Genomic DNA, 21793 nt, shown 5'->3' on the forward strand with positions numbered 1-21793 from the left:
CCCCTGTATCATCTCTATCTGCCGTATCCTGTATCTTCTATCCCCCCCTGTATCATCTCTATCTGCCGTATCCTGTGTCTTCTATCCCCCCCCTGTATCATCTCTATCTGCCGTATCCTGTATCTTCTATCCCCCCCTGTATCATCTCTATCTGCCGTATCCTGTATCTTCTATCCCCCCCTGTATCATCTCTATCTGCCATATCCTGTATCTTCTATCCCCCCCTGTATCATCTCTATCTGCCGTATCCTGTATCTTCTATCCCTCCCTGTATCATCTCTATCTGCCGTATCCTGTATCTTCTATCCCCCCCACCTGTATTATCTCTATCTGCCGTATCCTGTATCTTCTATCCCCCCCTGTATCATCTCTATCTGCCGTATCCTGCATCTTCTATCCCCCCCTGTATCATCTCTTGCTGCCGTATCCTGTATCTTCTATCCCCCCCTGTATCATCTCTATCTGCCGTATTCTGTATCTTCTATCCCCCCTGTATCATCTCTATCTGCTGTATCCTGTATCTTCTATCCCCCCCTGTATCATCTCTATCTGCCGTATTCTGTATCTTCTATCCCCCCCTGTATCATCTCTATCTGCTGTATCCTGTATCTTCTATCCCCCCCTGTATCATCTCTATCTGCTGTATCCTGTATCTTCTATCCCCCCCTGTATCATCTCTATCTGCCGTATCCTGTATCTTCTATCCCCCCCTGTATCATCTCTATCTGCCGTATCCTGTATCTTCTATCCCCCCCTGTATCATCTCTATCTGCCGTATCCTGTATCTTCTATCCCCCGCTGTATCATCTCTATCTGCTGTATCCTGTATCTTCTATCCCCCCCTGTATCATCTCCATCTGCCGTATCCTGTATCTTCTATCCCCCCCTGTATCATCTCTATCTGCCGTATCCTGTATCTTCTATCCCCCCCCTGTATCATCTCTATCTGCTGTATCCTGTATCTTCTATCCCCCCCTGTATCATCTTTATCTGCTGTATCCTGTATTTTCTATCCCCCCCTGTATCATCTCTATCTGCCGTATCCTGTATCTTCTATCCCCCCTGTATCATCTCTATCTGCCGTATCCAGTATCTTCTATCCCCCCCTGTATCATCTCTATCTGCTGTATCCTGTATCTTCTATCCCCCCCTGTATCATCTCTATCTGCCGTATCCTGTGTCTTCTATCCCCCCCCTGTATCATCTCTATCTGCCGTATCCTGTATCTTCTATCCCCCCCTGTATCATCTCTATCTGCTGTATCCTATATCTTCTATACCCCCCTGTATCATCTCTATCTGCCGTATCCTGTATCTTCTATCCCCCCCTGTATCATCTCTATCTGCCGTATCCTGTATCTTCTATCCCCCCCTGTATCATCTCTATCTGCCGTATCCTGTATCTTCTATCCCCCCCTGTATCATCTCTATCTGCCGTATCCTGTATCTTCTATCCTCCCCCTGTATCATCTCTATCTGCCGTATCCTGTATCTTCTATCCCCCCCCTGTATCATCTCTATCTGCCGTATCCTGTATCTTCTCTCCCCCCCCTGTATCATCTCTATCTGCCGTATCCTGTATCTTCTATCCTCCCTGTATCATCTCTATCTGCTGTATCCTGTATCTTCTATCCTCCCCCTGTATCATCTCTATCTGCTGTATCCTGTATCTTCTATCCTCCCCCTGTATCATCTCTATCTGCTGTATCCTGTATCTTCTATCCCCCCCTGTATCATCTCTATCTGCCGTATCCTGTATCTTCTATCCCCCCCTGTATCATCTCTATCTGCTGTATCCTGTATCTTCTATCCCCCCTGTATCATCTCTATCTGCTGTATCCTGTATCTTCTATCCCCCCTGTATCATCTCTATCTGCCGTATCCTGTATCTTCTATCCCCCCTGTATCATCTCTATCTGCCGTATCCTGTATCTTCTATCCCCCCCTGTATCATCTCTATCTGCCGTATCCTGTATCTTCTATCCCCCCCTGTATCATCTCTATCTGCTGTATCCTGTATCTTCTATCCCCCCCTGTATCATCTCTATCTGCCGTATCCTGTATCTTCTATCCCCCCCTGTATCATCTCTATCTGCCGTATCCTGTATCTTCTATCCTCCCCCTGTATCATCTCTATCTGCTGTATCCTATATCTTCTATTCCCCCTTGTATCATCTCTATCTGCCGTATCCTGTATCTTCTATCCCCCCTGTATCATCTCTATCTGCTGTATCCTATATCTTCTATTCCCCCTTGTATCATCTCTATCTGCCGTATCCTGTATCTTCTATCCCCCCCTGTATCATCTCTATCTGCTGCATCCTGTATCTTCTATCCTCCCCCTGTATCATCTCTATCTGCTGTATCCTATATCTTCTATTCCCCCTTGTATCATCTCTATCTGCCGTATCCTGTATCTTCTATCCCCCCCCTGTATCATCTCTATCTGCCGTATCCTGTATCTTCTATCCCCCCCTGTATCATCTCTATCTGCCGTATCCTGTATCTTCTATCCCCCCCTGTATCATCTCTATCTGCTGTATCCTGTATCTTCTATCCCCCCCTGTATCATCTCCATCTGCCGTATCCTGTATCTTCTATCCCCCCCTGTATCATCTCTATCTGCCGTATCCTGTATCTTCTATCCCCCCCTGTATCATCTCTATCTGCTGTATCCTGTATCTTCTATCCCCCCCTGTATCATCTCTATCTGCCGTATCCTGTATCTTCTATCCACCCCTGTATCATCTTTATCTGCTGTATCCTGTATCTTCTATCCTCCCCCTGTATCATCTCTATCTGCTGTATCCTGTATCTTCTATCCCCCCCTGTATCATCTCTATCTGCCGTATCCTGTGTCTTCTACCCCCCCCCTGTATCATCTCTATCTGCCGTATCCTGTATCTTCTATCCCCCCCTGTATCATCTCTATCTGCTGTATCCTATATCTTCTATCCCCCCCTGTATCATCTCTATCTGCCGTATCCTGTATCTTCTATCCCCCCCTGTATCATCTCTATCTGCCGTATCCTGTATCTTCTATCCCCCCCTGTATCATCTCTATCTTCCGTATCCTGTATCTTCTATCCCCCCCTGTATCATCTCTATCTGCCGTATCCTGTATCTTCTATCCTCCCCCTGTATCATCTCTATCTGCCGTATCCTGTATCTTCTATCCCCCCCCTGTATCATCTCTATCTGCCGTATCCTGTATCTTCTCTCCCCCCCCTGTATCATCTCTATCTGCTGTATCCTGTATCTTCTATCCTCCCCCTGTATCATCTCTATCTGCTGTATCCTGTATCTTCTATCCCCCCTGTATCATCTCTATCTGCCGTATCCTGTATCTTCTATCCCCCCCTGTATCATCTCTATCTGCCGTATCCTGTATCTTCTCTCCCCCCGGTATCATCTCTATCTGCTGTATCCTGTATCTTCTATCCCCCCCTGTATCATCTCTATCTGCAGTATCCTGTATCTTCTATCCCCCCCTGTATCATCTCTATCTGCTGTATCCTGTATCTTCTATCCCCCCTGTATCATCTCTATCTGCTGTATCCTGTATCTTCTATCCCCCCTGTATCATCTCTATCTGCCGTATCCTGTATCTTCTATCCCCCCCTGTATCATCTCTATCTGCCGTATCCTGTATCTTCTATCCCCCCCTGTATCATCTCTATCTGCTGTATCCTGTATCTTCTATCCCCCCCTGTATCATCTCTATCTGCCGTATCCTGTATCTTCTATCCCCCCCTGTATCATCTCTATCTGCCGTATCCTGTATCTTCTATCCTCCCCCTGTATCATCTCTATCTGCTGTATCCTATATCTTCTATTCCCCCTTGTATCATCTCTATCTGCCGTATCCTGTATCTTCTATCCCCCCTGTATCATCTCTATCTGCTGTATCCTATATCTTTTATTCCCCCTTGTATCATCTCTATCTGCTGTATCCTGTATCTTCTATCCTCCCCCTGTATCATCTCTATCTGCTGTATCCTGTATCTTCTATCCCCCCCTGTAACATCTCTATCTGCCGTATCCTGTATCTTCTATCCCCCCCTGTAACATCTCTATCTGCCGTATCCTGTATCTTCTATCCCCCCCTGTATCATCTCTATCTGCTGTATCCTATATCTTCTATTCCCCCTTGTATCATCTCTATCTGCCGTATCCTGTATCTTCTATCCCCCCTGTATCATCTCTATCTGCTGTATCCTGTATCTTCTATCCCCCCTGTATCATCTCTATCTGCCGTATCCTGTATCTTCTATCCCCCCTGTATCATCTCTATCTGCCGTATCCTGTATCTTCTATCCCCCCTGTATCATCTCTATCTGCCGTATCCTGTATCTTCTATCCCCCCTGTATCATCTCTATCTGCCGTATCCTGTATCTTCTATCCCCCCCTGTATCATCTCTATCTGCCGTATCCTGTATCTTCTATCCCCCCCTGTATCATCTCTATCTGCCGTATCCTGTATCTTCTATCCCCCCCCTGTATCATCTCTATCTGCTGTATCCTGTATCTTCTATCCCCCCCTGTATCATCTCTATCTGCCGTATCCTGTATCTTCTATCCCCCCCTGTATCATATCTATCTGCCGTATCCAGTATCTTCTATCCCCCCCTGTATCATCTCTATCTGCCGTATCCTATATCTTCTATTCCCCCTTGTATCATCTCTATCTGCCGTATCCTGTATCTTCTATCCTCCCCCTGTATCATCTCTATCTGCTGTATCCTATATCTTCTATTCCCCCCCTGTATCATCTCTATCTGCTGTATCCTATATCTTCTATCCCCCCCTGTATCATCTCTATCTGCCGTATCCTGTATCTTCTATCCCCCCCTGTATCATCTCTATCTGCAGTATCCTGTATCTTCTATCCCCCCTGTATCATCTCTATCTGCCGTATCCTATATCTTCTATTCCCCCTTGTATCATCTCTATCTGCCGTATCCTGTATCTTCTATCCTCCCCCTGTATCATCTCTATCTGCTGTATCCTATATCTTCTATTCCCCCCCTGTATCATCTCTATCTGCTGTATCCTATATCTTCTATCCCCCCCTGTATCATCTCTATCTGCCGTATCCTGTATCTTCTATCCCCCCCTGTATCATCTCTATCTGCCGTATCCTGCATCTTCTATCCCCCCTGTATCATCTCTATCTGCCGTATCCTGTATCTTCTATCCCCCCCTGTATCATCTCTATCTGCTGTATCCTGTATCTTATATCCCCCCCCCTGTATCATCTCTATCTGCCGTATCCTGTATCTTCTATCCCCCCCTGTATCATCTCTATCTGCTGTATCCTGTATCTACTATCCCCCCCTGTATCATCTCTATCTGCCGTATCCTGTATCTTCTATCCCACCCTGTATCATCTCTATCTGCCGTATCCTGTATCTTCTATCCCCCCCCTTATCATCTCTATCTGCTGTATCCTGTATCTTCTATCCCCCCTGTATCATCTCTATCTGCCGTATCCTGTATCTTCTATCCCCCCTGTATCATCTCTATCTGCTGTATCCTGTATCTTCTATCCCCCCCTGTATCATCTCTATCTGCCGTATCCTGTATCTTCTATCCCCCCCAGTATCATCTCTATCTGCCGTATCCTGTATCTTCTATCCCCCCCTGTATCATCTCTATCTGCCGTATCCTGTATCTTCTATCCCCCCTGTATCATCTCTATCTGCCGTATCCTGTATCTTCTATCCCCCCCTGTATCATCTCTATCTGCTGTATCCTGTATCTTCTATCCTCCCCCTGTATCATCTCTATCTGCTGTATCCTGTATCTTCTATCCTCCCCCTGTATCATCTCTATCTGCTGTATCCTGTATCTTCTATCCCCCCTGTATCATCTCTATCTGCCGTATCCTGTATCTTCTATCCCCCCCCCCCTGTATCATCTCTATCTGCTGTATCCTGTATCTTCTATCCCCCCCTGTATCATCTCTATCTGCCGTATCCTGTATCTTCTATCCCCCCCCTGTATCATCTCTATCTGCTGTATCCTGTATCTTCTATCCCCCCCAGTATCATCTCTATCTGCCGTATCCTGTATCTTCTATCCCCCCCTGTATCATCTCTATCTGCCGTATCCTGTATCTTCTATCCCCCCCTGTATCATCTCTATCTGCCGTATCCTGTATCTTCTATCCCCCCCTGTAAATCTTTTATTTTATATAAAAGTGAAAAACATAACAATAATAAACATAAATAAAGCCATAACTTCTGGCAAAAGAATTACAAAAGAACAAATATAAACGAAAATAAACTTACAAAACCTCCTGGCCCAGCCACACACACACCACACACTCAGCATGAAAACAGACAAAACCTTCACCCAGTCCCACCACCTAAATTTTATTTATTTATTTTTTTATATCAAAATACACAGCAAAATACACATAAATAAATAAACACAGAAATAACAATGAATATAACGGAAATAACATTAATAACATTAAATAACATAAAATAACATAAAATATAACTAACTAAATCCCACGCCCATCACCCTCCCCCCCAGACATCGTATAGTCCAAGTCCCGTCCACCCCCTCCCAACCTAACACCCTAACACCAACACCCCAAAACCAACCAACCTATATACACACAAGAACTATAACTACATATAACTATATCACACTGTACACAAGATACAAACACATTAAACATATCAACATATATCAAAACCACATAAAGCCCAGGTTCGGTGCCTGCAAGCCCCTACATCACTATAACCTCAGGACACAAAACAAAAATCTACAGTGTCAGCATCAGCCCAACACCGGGAGCGGAGATGACAGACTAAGGGACACTAAAGGAGAACCCCCTCCAAAGGAGAGAGGCCCTCCCCGTGCCCAGCCTCTCATACTCCAGAGAGCGCACCTTCACCAGGAGGGAGAGGACAGACTAAGGGACACTAAGGAGAGAGGCCCTCCCCGTGCCGAGCCTCTCATACTCCAGAGATCGCACCTTCAACAGGAGGGAGAGGACAGACTAAGGGGCACTAAGGAGAGAGGTCCTCCCCGTGCCCAGCCTCTCATACTCCAGAGAGCGCACCTTCACCAGGGGGGAGAGGACAGACTAAGGGACACTAAGGAGAGAGGTCCTCCCCGTGCCCAGCCTCTCATACTCCAGAGAGCGCACCTTCACCAGGAGGGGAGAGGACAGACTAAGGGACACTAATGAGAGCGGTCCTCCCCGTGCCCAGCCTCTCATACTCCATAGAGCGCACCTTCACCAGGAGGGGAGAGGACAGACTAAGGGACACTAATGAGAGAGGTCCTCCCCGTGCCCAGCCTCTCATACTCCAGAGAGCGCACCTTCACCAGGGGAAAGAGGACAGACTAAGGGACACTAAGGAGAGAGGCCCTCCCCGTGCCCAGCCTCTAATACTCCAGAGAGCGCACCTTCACCAGGAGGGGAGAGGACAGACTAAGGGACACTAAGGAGAGAGGCCCTCCCCGTGCCCAGCCTCTCATACTCCAGAGAGCGCGCCTTCACCAGGAGGGGAGAGGACAGACTAAGGGACACTAAGGAGAGAGGCCCTCCCCGTGCCCAGCCTCTCATACTCCAGAGAGGGCACCTTCACCAGGAGGGGAGAGGACAGACTAAGGGACACTAAGGAGATAGGCCCTCCCCGTGCCCAGCCTATCATACTCCAGAGAGCGCACCTTCACCAGGGGAGAGGACAGACTAAGGGACACTAAGGAGAGAGGCCCTCCCCGTGCCCAGCCTCTCATACTCCAGAGAGCGCACCTTCACCAGGGGGGAGAGGACAGACTAAGGGACACTAAGGAGAGAGGCCCTCCCCGTGCCCAGCCTCTCATACTCCAGAGAGCGCACCTTCACCAGGAGGGGAGAGGACAGACTAAGGGACACTAAGGAGAGAGGCCCTCCCCGTGCTCAGCCTCTCATACTCCAGAGAGCGCACCTTCACCAGGAGGGGAGAGGACAGACTAAGGGACACTAAGGAGAGAGGCCCTCCCCGTGCCCAGCCTCTCATACTCCAGAGAGCGCACCTTCACCAGGAGGGGAGAGGACAGACTAAGGGACACTAAGGAGAGAGGCCCTCCCCGTGCCCAGCCTCTCATACTCCAGAGAGCGCACCTTTACCAGGTCACCCATAATGTTCCTAACCACCTCATCCACCGGGAGGATTTTACGCTGCGTCGATACTAAACACCGTGCGTTCCACATGTGGTACCTGACCACTAGACTAACTAGGAATAACGTGCAGCGGTCCCGGCCACCCAGGCCTCTGAATGCTCCATAGGCCCACTCCGCATAGGAGAGACCGGCCAACCCGGGCCAATGGATGGAAGCGCCCACCCGGTTGTACACCTCTGTGTTAAAGGGGCACTGAAGCAGGAAGTGGTCCATGCTCTCCAGCAGGCCACCGCACTCCTCCCGGGGACAACCCCTTTCCTCAGAGCTCCTACACTTCAGATTGTCCCTCACACACAGCTTTCCATGGAAGCAGCGCCAAGTCACGTCCCAAAACTTCAAGGGGATCCTGATGGAATTCAAAAGACCTAAACCCACCCCAAGATCCCGACTTGGGCAATCCCTGAGGGCCAGAGGCTTCTGGAAATGGGTCAACAGAACCCTCTTGTCAAGGAGTTTCCTCGACATGGTCCTGATCTCCCACATTCCCAGACCCCACCGGCGAATCACCTTCAGAACCGGGGTAGCGTAAGCCGGAAGATGCCCATGCGGTGTACGAAGATCCTTCACTTGCCCTCCTGTCTCCCATTCCTGGGCCAATCCAACCGTTCACAAGCGGGAAACTCTCTGCCCCTGCGTACAAAACTTTCAGCCAATTGACAAACCCACCCGGCAGGCCATACCTCACAAGGACAGACCAGAGGTACTCGTGGTTAACCCGATCAAACGCTTTTGCCTGATCCAAGGACAGCAAGTACCCCTTCCAGTTACCAGCCCTGCCCTGTTCCACTGCCTCCCGGACACAAAGCACAGCACTAAATGTACTGCGGCCTGGAACAGAGCAGTGCTGGGTCCCCGAAAGGAGCCGGGGTGCAAACTGCACCAGCCGATTAAACAGCACCTTTGCCGAAACCTTTCTGTCCATACTGAGAAGCGCTATGGGACGCCAGTTCTCAATACGAGATCGGTCCTTACCCTTTGACAGGATGATCAGGGCAGACCTCCTCATTGACTTCGGCAGAGCGCCCGAGGAAAGACACTCATTGAATACCTCAGTCAAGAGGGGAACCAAGGCGTCCTTAAAGGTCTTATAAAACTCGGATGTTAAGCCATCCGGACCCGGCGATTTTTTGAGGGCGAGCCCTCCAATCGCCCGGCTGACTTCCTCCTCCCTAATCCTTTAGTGATGAGTCTACTCCTGGCTCAGAGACAGTTTCAGCCAGGAAAGCCAACATCACATCCCGATCTAGATCCTTCCTGCCCAAGAGGTGCGAGTAGAAGGATCTGACGACCTCCAGGATTAGAATAGTTACATAATCTCTTTTATTACATCTGTGGGGCTGCTCTGAAGGGGCTGGAGAGGGCTGTTACACCCTTTATGTACAGGTATATGCTGCGTTACACCCCGACAGGTAACATGTGATCAGATTCTGTTCTGAGGAGCTCACAATTTTTACTTGTTCCATTGTAATACCTATACTATGACATTGGGGGCGCCATACACAGGACATGGTGCACCCCATAGAAGAGGTCATCTCTGGGTTGTGACCTTCCATGGTCCTGACAATTTTGCTTTCCTCTTCCAGTTCCCATCCAGCAGCCATGGCCAATCTCCTGTGCGCCATCCGGAGGATCATCGACACCTTCCACAGCTACAGCATCCGCAGCGGTCCTTGCGATAAACTGGACAAGGCGCAATTCCAGAGCCTCATCCAGACGCAGTTTGCAGAAGTGATTGAGGTAAGATCCTACATGGATGTTCCCAGCACTTTGTGGTTTGGAGCTGCTCATGAAGCTGAGGCGTCTTTTTTGGATTTCCATGAATTACAATGGAGGATAGACCCGGGAGGGAGTGGATATTACTAGACAGGTCCGCTCTACTGTTTAGGTCCTGTGTTTACTGCCTCCTGCCCCTCAGGGAATGATTAAAGAACAACTGTAAAGTATAAAAACTTTTGCCTGGCTCTGCATTAAGCTAAAATAAGCAATTCTCTAATTTACACTCATGAGCCACCTGCAGCCACTTGCCTGCTAGCAGGGGTTTTATCTTGTCCCCCTGGCTGCTCTCCCTGCCTTTGTTATCGTGGTCGCCATGGTAATCCATATCTGTAGCTGGAGAGGAGGGTGGAGGGTGGGATCTTGCTGAGAGGGGCCCTAGCAGAGGTGCGGCTCCCAAACTGTAGCTGCTGGGTGCAGGAGAATATCAGTCCTGATAATTACTGGCAACATGAAAAAATGATGTCACGCCCATGTGACTGAGCTCAGGCCCCACATCAGTTCTAGATCCTGCACACACAACGCATTGTATATACAGCGACCCCTCTCTGTACAGGAAAGGGTGGTCCACAGCTTCCATAAAGTATAATGGCAGGGAGGGGGAAACACCCCTGCCAATGCATTTCCAGGCTGGTAGTTGATAATAGCGCCCTCCTCAGGTCAGGAGCTGTTGATCACCTCTCTAGAAAGGTTCTGGAATCTGAATCTTATGTAATTGCAGCTGTAGATTCTGCCTGGCAAGGCAACAGTTAAATACAATGATGTGGCTGTGCAACATCCCCCACCGGGGCCTAGCCTTTTCTCGGTGCCTGGAGGCAGCCGGGGCCCGCAGTACCTGAGTGGCTGGCGGTGGCGGCCTAGGCACGCTGTTGTCACGGTGCTTGGTATGGGGAACCGGAGGGCTGTCCTACAGCCTGGCAGGTCTCCAGCAGGGTGGTGTTGACAAGAAATGAGGAGGGAGAGGCTGCTATAGCGGATCTCCCTGGGGCAACCCTTTAGTGTCCAGAGTGTGAGTCTCGGTGTGATGGACAGGGTGCCTGTGATGAGGGCAGCCGTAGTAGCAGGGACCAGACGGAGACAGAGGTTGAACAAAAACAACTTACAGTTCTTTATTGGAACCGACAGGAACTGCAGCAACGTGCCTTTAACAGGTAGATGGAGTGCTGAGATGCATTTGGAGGGAGCCTCAGGAGATAGATCACCAGCCTGGATATAGAGGGCAGGCCAGGAGGCAGCTGTGTCCTAATAGGAAGCTTCAGCTTGTCCTTTGGGACTTCAGGTATCACCTTTAGAGGTAAGATGATACCCCTTTCCTCACTATACTTACTCTAGTCTTCTTGCTCCACTCTTCAGAGGCAGGGGCTAGGCTCTTCCTGCTCTGGTATGGGCTAGACTGAGATTACGCACTAACTGAGCTGGTCTCTTCTCTATAACTCACTGAGCTGGTCCTCTGGAACTGAGCTCTAGAAGTTCTGATCTGAGCTGAGCTCAGACTAAGCTGTTCTCTGGAACTGAGCCCAGACTAAAAGCTCTGGAACATTCCTGGCCAGGGGGCTTTGTAACTTCCCCTTGGTCAGGTGGTGGCTGCTCCTCCAATCACATCTCAGCTTACATAGGACCGGATGTAATACAGATCATTGGATGATCTTACATCACACAAAAGTTAACTTCTGCCTTGCCAGGCAGGATTCACCACTGCAATATCCCCTATGTCCTATAAGGACCATGTAGTGTAATGTTGTGACATCTTGTGGGGCGTATTCGCAAACACTCCCTCGCCTTGCATCGGCGAGGGTGTTGCATACCCCGGGGGCAATTGAAAGAGCCGCCCTCGGCTCGACTACAGATGGCTTGGGGGCGCAGAGGTGGATAAGGGCACTTCTGGGAAGTGCAGGGTATGTGAGGTGTAGGGACAAACCGCCCATGGTCCTGGAGACAGGCACCTGGGTTGGTGTCGGACTAAGACAAAGACATGTAAAAGTATGACAGTTGGTCGCTAACGCCATTAAACCGAACTGTACAGTAGGAAAGGTGTTGTGTCATGTACTGTAATCCACTCCTTGCACCAAGGCCTGTATATTTGTTATATAAACACTTCTTCCCTGGCAACAATTATATAGTGTGTATAGGCATTGCATTAGCATATGCGACACAAGTACCTCCCGACTGGCATCCTTACCCTAGGATGAGTGGCATCCAGGTGCTAGCTCTGTAACACCCCTGGTCCCCGAAGGACCCGCAGTTTACGGACTACCCCCATGTGCAAACCTCGGTTTGAGGGAAAAGGTAGCAGTCAGTGTTTTACAAAAGGACGGTCCGACACAGCCACACTACAACCTGTAAAGCCTATGAAAGGTTAATGCAAACTACTGGCATAATTGACAGTGTGCATAAGGGAAACTCGCATTGGCTTGGGAGCCCAATGGGTACACATCTTATAACTTTACATAGGTAACATAGGTAAGCTACTCAGGGTAGCACGATAGCAAATGTCTCTTTTACCTGTGAAGGAAAGACATAGAAGTGCATGCATAATGTCCGTACCTAAGAAGGGAAGGCATTAAGTGCAAAAATAATAATAAATAAAGTGGCAACTTTTCCTGGTAGTATCTGGCGAAAGTCTCCCAGAAGGTCTTTAGTAGCAAAGTCCATCTTCTGGGTACAGCCCTTGAGGTGGGAAAAGTGCAATAAAGATGCAAAGGGTCTCCTCTAGTGTAGAGGGACAGAGTCCTTTGAAAGATTCTCTGCTGTTTAGGGAATATGGAGATAAATACACATATTTACACAGTACAGTACCTGAAGTAGGCTACAGCCCGTCAGGGGTTACTCAGTATCACTGGGTTCAGCAGAGACAGGATCCGCAGTCTGCGGGGAATCCTGTGCATCCTCAGCGGGATTAGGTGCCGGCTGGGGACATCCGGTGGCAGTGGTAGGTACTGCAGGTTCAGCAGGATCCTCCGGACACGCAGGGGGAGGAACGCTATCGCACGGGATGTCGGCTGCTCCAGCCGGGGGCTCAACAGAGCCAGGGACCACAGAGGGTTCCAGAAATAGGTAGATAGGAACCTGCGGCAGCTCCGCGGCTCCTTCCAGCTCCGGTTCTTCGGGGACCGGGTCGTCACCCCACTGGTAACCGGCAAGTGGAGAAGAGGGCCTAGTGGAAGCCTCCGGACAAGGCTCACCAGCCGGGGTATCTTCTCCCACGGAAGAACCGCGGGATCGGGCAACGCTCCCGGCAGGGGAGACGGTAGGGGTGGCGCCCTGGATCATGCCCGGCCCATGGATGGCAATGGGACCCGTACTTACGATCACCGTGGATGGAGCATTCACGTGGGTCACCGCCCGGGGACTCGCAGCCGAGGAAGAAGAAGTGTTCGGGGACTCCGGCCACTCGTCGTCCTCATACAGCTCATCCCACGATGGGTAGCGGTCCTCATCGGAGTCTGGGATCCGGATCACGCCAGCCGCCCATGGCCCTCGAGGTCCTTCCTGCAGGAAAAATTCGATGCACTCCCCTGGCCTCAGGTTGTGCAGTCTCTCTGGCAAGTCAGGCCTCTTGACGGACCGGCGGGAAATAAATACCTCCCGTCCGGTGTAGTCCTGTGTGGCGAAGCCATAGCCACGCTGCCTGTCGAATTATCGGACCATGCCGGTGGTGCAGTTCTGTTCCACCCAGGCTCCAGCTGAAGACCGTCCGGCCATGTACCGTTGGGCCTCCTTTTCTCGGCGTCGCTGTTCCGAGACAGCGTCTCGGAGTCGCCGGCGGGCGGCTTCACCTCGGCCTTGAGGCTGCGGAGGTGCCGGTGCTGGGGCTCGTGGCTCCGGTGCAGGCTCGGATCTCCTTGGGCGACAGGTAGGTGCCGGAACAGGAGCAGGAGCAGCCGGAGGATCAGGAACTATCACAGCGGGGCTAGCAGGCCGAACAGCAGGAACGGTAGTCCTCGGAGCAGGTGGAGCGGCAGCAATGGGCCCAGGCGTTGGCTCAACAGGAGTCTGGGTCTCCCCACGTGGCGCCTCCACGTGGGTCTGCGGTACCAGCATGGTAGCCGGGAGAGGCACTAGGAACCGCCCGGGTGGTACTTGGCACTCCATCACCGTTTGAAAGTACCTCCTGGTGATGAAGGGCCGGGTCAGTCCTCGGTGCAGCCGGTGGCCAGCGGAGGGTCTCCGGCCTGGCTGGGCAGTGACCACGACCATAGTCTCCAGTACTTCCAGGAACTCCGGTTGCTGCACGGAGGGGAATGGCGGAGGACCCCACATGGTGCTGACCTCACTCTCCAAGAACAGCACAAGTTCTCCCGTTTCTCTGAGGCCGGGCAGGAAGACCGCCTCGAGCCAGAGGGAGGAGTCCAAGTCCTTCCCGCCAAGAGCTGTGGCGGGCTCTAATTTTTCCTGTGCTACAGGAGGCGGGGTTCGCGCCATTCGCGCGTGGGCGGAGCTCGTTGTGTCATCTGGGTTTCCCGCCAGTGAAGGTTTTGGCGGGCTTGAATTACTTGCTGCGCCACAGTTTCTGAGGTAAAATCTTCAGGCGCGGCAGCGCCGGATGTAGCATAGCTGACACAGTTCTTGCAGGGATTAACCTCCTGAGTGCTGGAGCGGTGCTCGACAGCACGTGGCAGCAGTAACACAGTTCAATCCAGAAACACACAATCACTTGGGCCTAAACCCGGATGGCAGCAGGGTTAGGCAGCACAGTCTTTTTCAATAAAGGATAGTCTTTAATGCCGGAATAAGGCACAGAAGTATCAATCCTGTTCGTGACGCCACTTGCAACATCCCCCACCGGGGTCTAGCCTTTTCTATGAGGCCTGGAGTCAGCCGGGGCCCGCAGTACCTGAGTGGCTGGCGGTGGCGGCCTAGGCACGCTGTTGTCACGGTGCTTGGTATGGGGAACCGGAGGGCTGTCCTACAGCCTGGCAGGTCTCCAGCAGGGTGGTGTTGGCAAGAAATGATGAGGGAGAGGCTGCTATAGCGGATCTCCCTGGGGCAACCCTTTAGTGTCCAGAGTGTGAGTCTCGGTGTGATGGACAGGGTGCCTGTGATGAGAGCAGCCGTAGTAGCAGGGACCAGACGGAGGCAGAGGTTGAACGAAAACAACTTACAGTTCTTTATTGGAACCGACAGGAACCGCAGCAACGTGCCTTTAACAGGGTGGTAGAGTGCTGAGATGCGTTTGGAGGGAGCCTCAGGAGATAGATCACCAGCCTGGATATAAAGGGCAGGCCGGGAGGCAGCTGTGTCCTGGTAGGAAGCTTCAGCTTGTCCTGTAGGGCTTCAGGTATCACCTTTAGAGGTAAGATGATACCCCTTTCCTCACTATACTAACTCTAGTCTTCTTGCTCCACTCTTCAGAGGCAGGGGCTAGGCTCTTCCTGCTCTGGTATGGGCTAGACTGAGATTACGCACTAACTGAGCTGGTCTCTTCTCTATAACTCACTGAGCTGGTCCTCTGGAACTGAGCTCCAGAAGTTCTGATCTGAGCTGAGCTCAGACTAAGCTTTTCTCTGGAACTGAGCCCAGACTAAAAGCTCTGGAACATTCCTGGCCAGGGGGTTTTGTAACTTCCCCTTGGTCAGGTGGTGGCTGCTCCTCCAATCACATCTCAGCTTACATAGGACCGGATTTAATCCAGATCATTGGATGATAGAATTTACATCACACAAAAGTTAACTTCTGCCTTGCCAGGCAGGATTCACCACTGCAATATCCCCTATGTCCTATAAGGACCATGTAGTGTAATGTTGTGACATCTTGTGGGGCGTATTAGCAAACACTCCCTCGCCTTGCATCGGCGAGGGTGTTGCAGCTGTATTGTTAGCTGGAAGGTGATTGGAGAGGAGCCACCACCTGACCAGGGGGGGGGGTATATAACCCCTGCTGGGTGAGAGGACATGGTCTTCTGGTGAGCGCACGGCAGTCCCAGAACTGATGGTTCTCAGACAAATAGCAGACTGGTGATATCTGTGATATTCCAAATCACAGAAAACCACAAAAATTGTGTAATCAGATATAGTTACCTTGCAGAAGTATACAATCTGAAATTGTCTCAAAGGGCATAATCGTCTGCTGTCCATTTGCCAATTCGTAACTCAGACATATTTCGCTTACGGGCTGGGGTGGGAGGTGGCAGGTAAATATGTTGTCCTATGGGACCTATGGGACCTATGGGGTCCCCTTTAACCCCCGCCCTGACAAGAGCAGTCCACAGCTTTCCCTGTAAAAAAAATAGCCTGCCCCCTATACACGCCAATTACCCTGGCGCATTTCGTCCTCTGGCTCCTCAAAGGGAATAAAGTGCATCGATGCTGGTACTGGCCGTCCATCGGGGTGGCTTAGCATGGGCCAGACATCCAGTGGCTTGCAGGTCAAATCGGGCTTATCGTAGGCTACACCCTGGTGAAAAAACTGCTCATCTCCAGTTCTGGGGGTGGACTAGGAGATACAATATGCGGCTGGCGTTCCGTTTGTGCCAGATAGATGGTACTTCTGCCTCTTCAAGTCTAAAGCCCCACCCCCTTATGTATCTGATTGGGCGGACCCCCCTATACAGTTGCTCCTATAGGCCCAGCACGTCCACATCGGGACGCAACTGCCCCGAGTAAATATCTTTAGATCCAGAGATAATATGATAACAAGGTCCGACCATATCTCTAAATTCTACCCATTGTGCATGTTATCCGTGCGATGTGTCTATATAAAGAGACCCCCTTCCAGTAGAGGAGACCTAGAATTACATTACACATAAAGTTAGAGAGAAATCGAGCGTTTACGAGGTCACACATCCAATTGCCACCAACAGCCGGATGACAATCCTGGCATATACATCTGTGTCTTTATAGGGGGTGACATAACTGGGAGGCTTTTGTAGGGGGCTGTGCTGGCCTCAAGATCAGTAAATTTAAAGGAATGGTGTAAAAACCAATTGGTCATTGAGGCCTTTGGGAGAGATGGTATCCAATGTAACGATCCAACCTGCCTCCTTCTGGAGGATCATCTTGTGCCACTTGCCGCTGTGCTCAGGGTATGAAACCGCATCGCTGCCGCATCACCGTTATGGTACGTCCAGACATGGTTTGATATTGGTTTGTCTTTTTTGTGGGTCTCCAAGATGTTCCCCCACTCTTCTACGCAGCTCCCTGTAGGTCTTACCCACATACTCAGGACCACACCTACATGTAACTTTGTACATGACACCAGTCCTCGTGCAGTCTATGTAGTCTCTAATGGTCTAACGTTTCCTGTAACGCTACTTGTGAATGTAAGGGCAGGCAATAACTCCCAGTCACCCGCCTGTCCAACCATGTGCCTTTCGGTTTAGGGGCTACATAATGGCTATTCACTAGATGATCTCGAGTGGAACCTCTTTTGTGAGAAGTGATTGAGGGGCTTAGGCCTACCAGATTTTTTTAAATCTTTGTTCATCAACAGAATGGGCCAATGTCTCTCCAGGATCTTCCTGGCATCCTCCGACCCATTGTCAAAAGTGGCTATGACCTTCAGTTTATCGTCTGATTCCTTCTTTTCTTTTGGTGGACCATGTAGAAGATCAGTATGACTTTTACTTAAACTGTCCTGATAAGCCTCTGAGGAACCTATCAGGAGACCCACGCTCAAGGAATCTGTCGTTTGCCGCCGGAACTCGTTTTCTGAACGGTAGTTTCAGTGTAGCCGCAGGTATCACCCCTTGGACATTCCTTTACGTAGGGGAAATGGGTGATGACTGTCCCATCTTAATAGTGAATTGGTTGCTGTTGGTTTGCGATAAATGGACGAGTGTAGTGTACCATCCGGTAATTTCGTGATCAGCGCGTCTAGGAACGGAAGGTTTGTTTTATAAATCTCTGATGTAAAATGCCTATATGATTCTGGTTGAGTGAATTTACAAAGTTGCCAAACTCATCCGGTCCCCCACGTTTCTGTTCCTCTGGGGGTATGTGTTCTCTAAAAATACGGGCCCCTGAGTCCCTTCCTGTCCCCCTCCCACCTCTTTTGATACTATGTCCTTTTTTTTATCTTTATAGGACCCTTCACTATCTGATACTCCCGCCTCTGTTGAAGAGACCTCCGTATCAGTGGCACAGGGTTGATGTCTTTGGCTCAATATGCAATAAACCCTATTCTCTTTGAAGTCCTGAAGGTTTCTTATGAATTGTTGATGCTTTCTATCTTTTTAGAAATATTGGTATTTATTCACTGTCTGATCCCTGGATATGGCTGTTACCACCACGGGCTCCCCATCCATCACCCAGGGACTCATCCTATAGACACCTCAGGGGTTGCCCCATGGAGAACAAGTACATCAGCCTCTCCCTCCATCTTTCTTGCATACACCACCTGCTGGAGACCTGCCAGGCTGTAGGACAGTCCTCCGGTCCCCATACTAAGCACCGTGACACTAGCGTGCCTAGGCTGCAACCACCAGCCACTCCGGTATTCTGGGTCCCGGCTGCCTCCAGGCCTCAAGAAAAGGCCCGGTGGGGGGTGTTGCACATTTATATATATGTGCACATCCTGTGATGCCGCCATGTGTTCATCTTGTTATTCCTGTGTAGGTGTTGTATAGTGTAGTTGGACATGTTTTTATATATTGTCCTCTTTGTGATGTAGTAGATTCCTGTATGATGCAGAGATCCAGTGCTCTGTGCTCTCAGCTCTATGTCTCCCCTGCCTTGTTGTGCACTAGATCTCTGTACAAGCAGTTACCCGGATTCTGTGACATCATGCAAAAGATGAGAAAAAAGTCTGCTCACCGATTCACAGCAAGATGGGTCAAGGTCCGTGCTGTAGATCCCTCCTGGACTGGAGAAAGTAACACAATCACTTCTGGTTTGTTGATCCAGCAAACAGGACAATGACGCTGTCCGGCTAGCGGGTGTGGATCCTCTGGACCACTGCAGACGATGACACAAGCCACTACCTGGGACCGGAGTCTATGGGGTGCCCGGTCTACACCAGAGCCCGCCGCAAGGCGAGTTAGACAAGCTGCGAAGTGGTACCACCAGGTCATTCCTCAGGCGTGACATGTCTGCAGTGGCGGCCAAGGTTGAAGTACAGAGACGGCTGGAGCCGGGGAAGGTGAGTGAAGCCGGCCACCGGACCCTGGAGAGGCATGGGTGCACCCGCGATCCGAGACAGGGATCGCGGGAGCACCCGTGACAGTAACCCCCCCCTCCCCTTTGGCCTCCCCCTCTTCTTCTTGGTCCCAAGAAATCTCTGGAGGAGAGTCCGATCCAAAATGTTCTCTTCGGGCTCCCAAGATCTATCCTCCGGCCCGAACCCCTTCCAGTCTACAAGATAGAACCGCTTACCCCTCATGATCTTCATGTCCAGAACTTCCTTAACTTCATAGACATCTGGGGAAACTGCTACAGGAGCAGGAGGGGATTGCTGGGAGAAGTAGTTAAAGATGACTGGCTTCAGGAGGGAGACATGGAAGGTGTTTGGGATGCGCATAGATGGAGGAAGGTGGAGCTTGTAGGCCACGGGGTTGATACGCTTCAGCACCTCAAATGGACCCAGATAGCGAGGGCCAAGCTTGTAGCTGGGAATCTTCAGCTGGACATATTTTGAAGACAGCCACACTTTATCACCTGGAGAGAAGATGGGAGGAGGCCTGCGTTTCTTGTCAGCCTGGAGCTTGGTACGGGCGGAAGCCTGCCGCAATGAAAGGCGAGTCTGCTCCCAGATGGTCTTCAGATCGTGTATCAACTCATCAACAGCAGGAACATCCGTCGGCACAGGCAGAGGAAGAGGAGGAAGTGGATATTGTCCATAAACGATGAAGAAGGGAGAAGCACCAGAAGTTTCAGAGTTCGGGGAATAGTATAAGAACTCCGCCCATGGCAATAAAGCGGACCAGTCATCTTGGCGAGCCGAGACGAAATGGCGAAGGTAGAAGCCTAGAGTTTGGTTGACTCTCTCTACCTGTCCATTAGACTGCGGATGGTACGCAGAAGAGAAGTCCAGTTTCACCTGTAGCTGATTACACCGAGATCGCCAGAAGCAAGAGACAAACTGAACCGCTCGATCCGAAATAATGTGCAACGGAAGTCCATGTAGCCGAAAGATGTGGATGAAGAATAGACTGGCAAGGCGCGGAGCAGACGGCAGACCAGGCAGTGGAATGAAATGGGACATTTTTGAGAACCGGTTGGTTACCACCCAGATGACAGTATTCCCAGAGGACAGTGGAAGGTCTGTAATAAAGTCCGTGGCCACATGAGTCCACGGGCTACTGGGTATCGGCAACGGCATCAGGAGACCAGCAGGTTTTAGGCGTGATGGCTTGTTATGAGCACAGGAAATACACGAACCCACGAAATCTCACACATCTTTGGCCAGGTCTGGCCACCAATAGTAATGGGAAATGAGGGCAATAGAACGCTGTACCCCTGGAGCAGCAAGAACCAGCCGTTCCGGAGGAACAATATGACTAGGAGTAGGATCTTCTCCAACCACATCTGAAGCACGAGAAAGAGCATCGGCTTTAATGTTCTTCTCTGCAGGGCGGAAATGTATGAGAAAATCAAATCGGGGGAAGAAAAGAGACCAACGAACCTGACGAGGATTAAGACGCTGAGCAGTCTGTAGATACAGGAGATTCTTGTGGTCAGTATAAATATGGACCGGATGACGAGCTCCTTCCAGAAGATAGCACCATTCCTCCAAAGCTAGCTTTATGGCCAAGAGTTCCCGATCTCCAATGGAATAATTCCTTTCGGCAGGTGTGAACGTCTTTGAGAAGAAACCGCAGGTGAAGGTACAACCTTTGGGCCCCTTCAGGGTAAGGACAGCCCCAGCACCAACGGATGAGGCATCAACCTCTAACTGGAAAGGCTTTTCCGTGTCAGGCCTTGTGAGTACAGGCGCAGAGGCAAAAGCAGACTTCAACCTAGTGAAGGCATCTTCAGCAGCCGGAGGCCATTGTCTTGCATTAGCATTCTTCTTAGTCAATGTCACGATGGGAGCCACAAGGAACCACTGAAGTACAGCTCCCAACTTGGAAGGATCCATTTGAAGGCCTTTATCAGAAATGACATATCCCAGAAATGGAAGACTACTCTGGTGAAATAAGCATTTCTAGAGTTCGGTTTATAAACGGTTGGACCTTAAGCGCCTGAGGACATGGATCTGGTGAGACTGAAGATCTGGGGAAAACACCAAAATGTCAATCAGGTAGACTATGAATCTGAAGTCTCTGATGATGTCATTAACAAATTATTGGAAAACAGCTGGAGCATTGCAGAGTCCAAAGGGCATTACCAGATACTCAAAATGTCCGTTACGGGTATTGAAAGCTGTCTTCCACTCGTCGCCTTCCCGAATACGGATGAGGTTGTATGCCCCTCGCAGATCCAGCTTGGTGAAAACCTTGGCACCCCATAGTCGGTCAAAGAGTTCAGTGATGAGAGGTAACGGGTAGCGGTTTTTCACCATGACTTTATTGAGACCGCGGTAATCTATGCACGGACGAAGGGAACCATCCTTCTTGGATACAAAGAAGCCAGCACCAGCGGGAGAAGAAGACTTCCACATGAAACCCTTTTGAAAATTCTCCTTAATATAGGCAGACATAGCATCGGTCTCAGGCACCGACGACGGGTATACTCGTCCTCATGGAGGAGACATACCCGGCAGCAGGGCAATGGGACAGTCATAGGGGCAGTGTGGAGGCAGGACCTCCGCTTGTTTCTGAGAAAAAACATCGGCGTAGTCTCGGTAGCACGCTGGAAGATTCTTCAGAGGCTTGTCAACCCGGGTAGTTGGCAAGACAGATACTAGGTGAGGAACTTCTAGGCCAGTGATGGCAAACCTTTTAGACATAGAGTGCCC

General features: G+C 50.4%; 2 protein-coding genes across 2 annotated transcripts in view; both read left to right on the top strand.

The window, feature by feature from the left end:
* Positions 1 to 21793, top strand: part of LOC140069132 (uncharacterized) — a 137009-nt gene that overhangs the window by 49279 nt on the left and 65937 nt on the right. The gene's annotated exons all lie outside the window — the stretch shown is intronic.
* Positions 1 to 21793, top strand: part of LOC140069134 (protein S100-A1-like) — a 31398-nt gene that overhangs the window by 5542 nt on the left and 4063 nt on the right. The window contains exon 2 of the mRNA XM_072114499.1: positions 9772 to 9925. Within this exon, the coding sequence (XP_071970600.1) occupies positions 9788 to 9925 (138 nt within the window). The 5' untranslated portion in view covers positions 9772 to 9787. The remainder of the gene's footprint in view (positions 1 to 9771; positions 9926 to 21793) is intronic.

Source organism: Engystomops pustulosus, chromosome 7 (genome assembly GCF_040894005.1).
Source record: "Engystomops pustulosus chromosome 7, aEngPut4.maternal, whole genome shotgun sequence".
Taxonomy (NCBI): domain Eukaryota; kingdom Metazoa; phylum Chordata; class Amphibia; order Anura; family Leptodactylidae; genus Engystomops; species Engystomops pustulosus.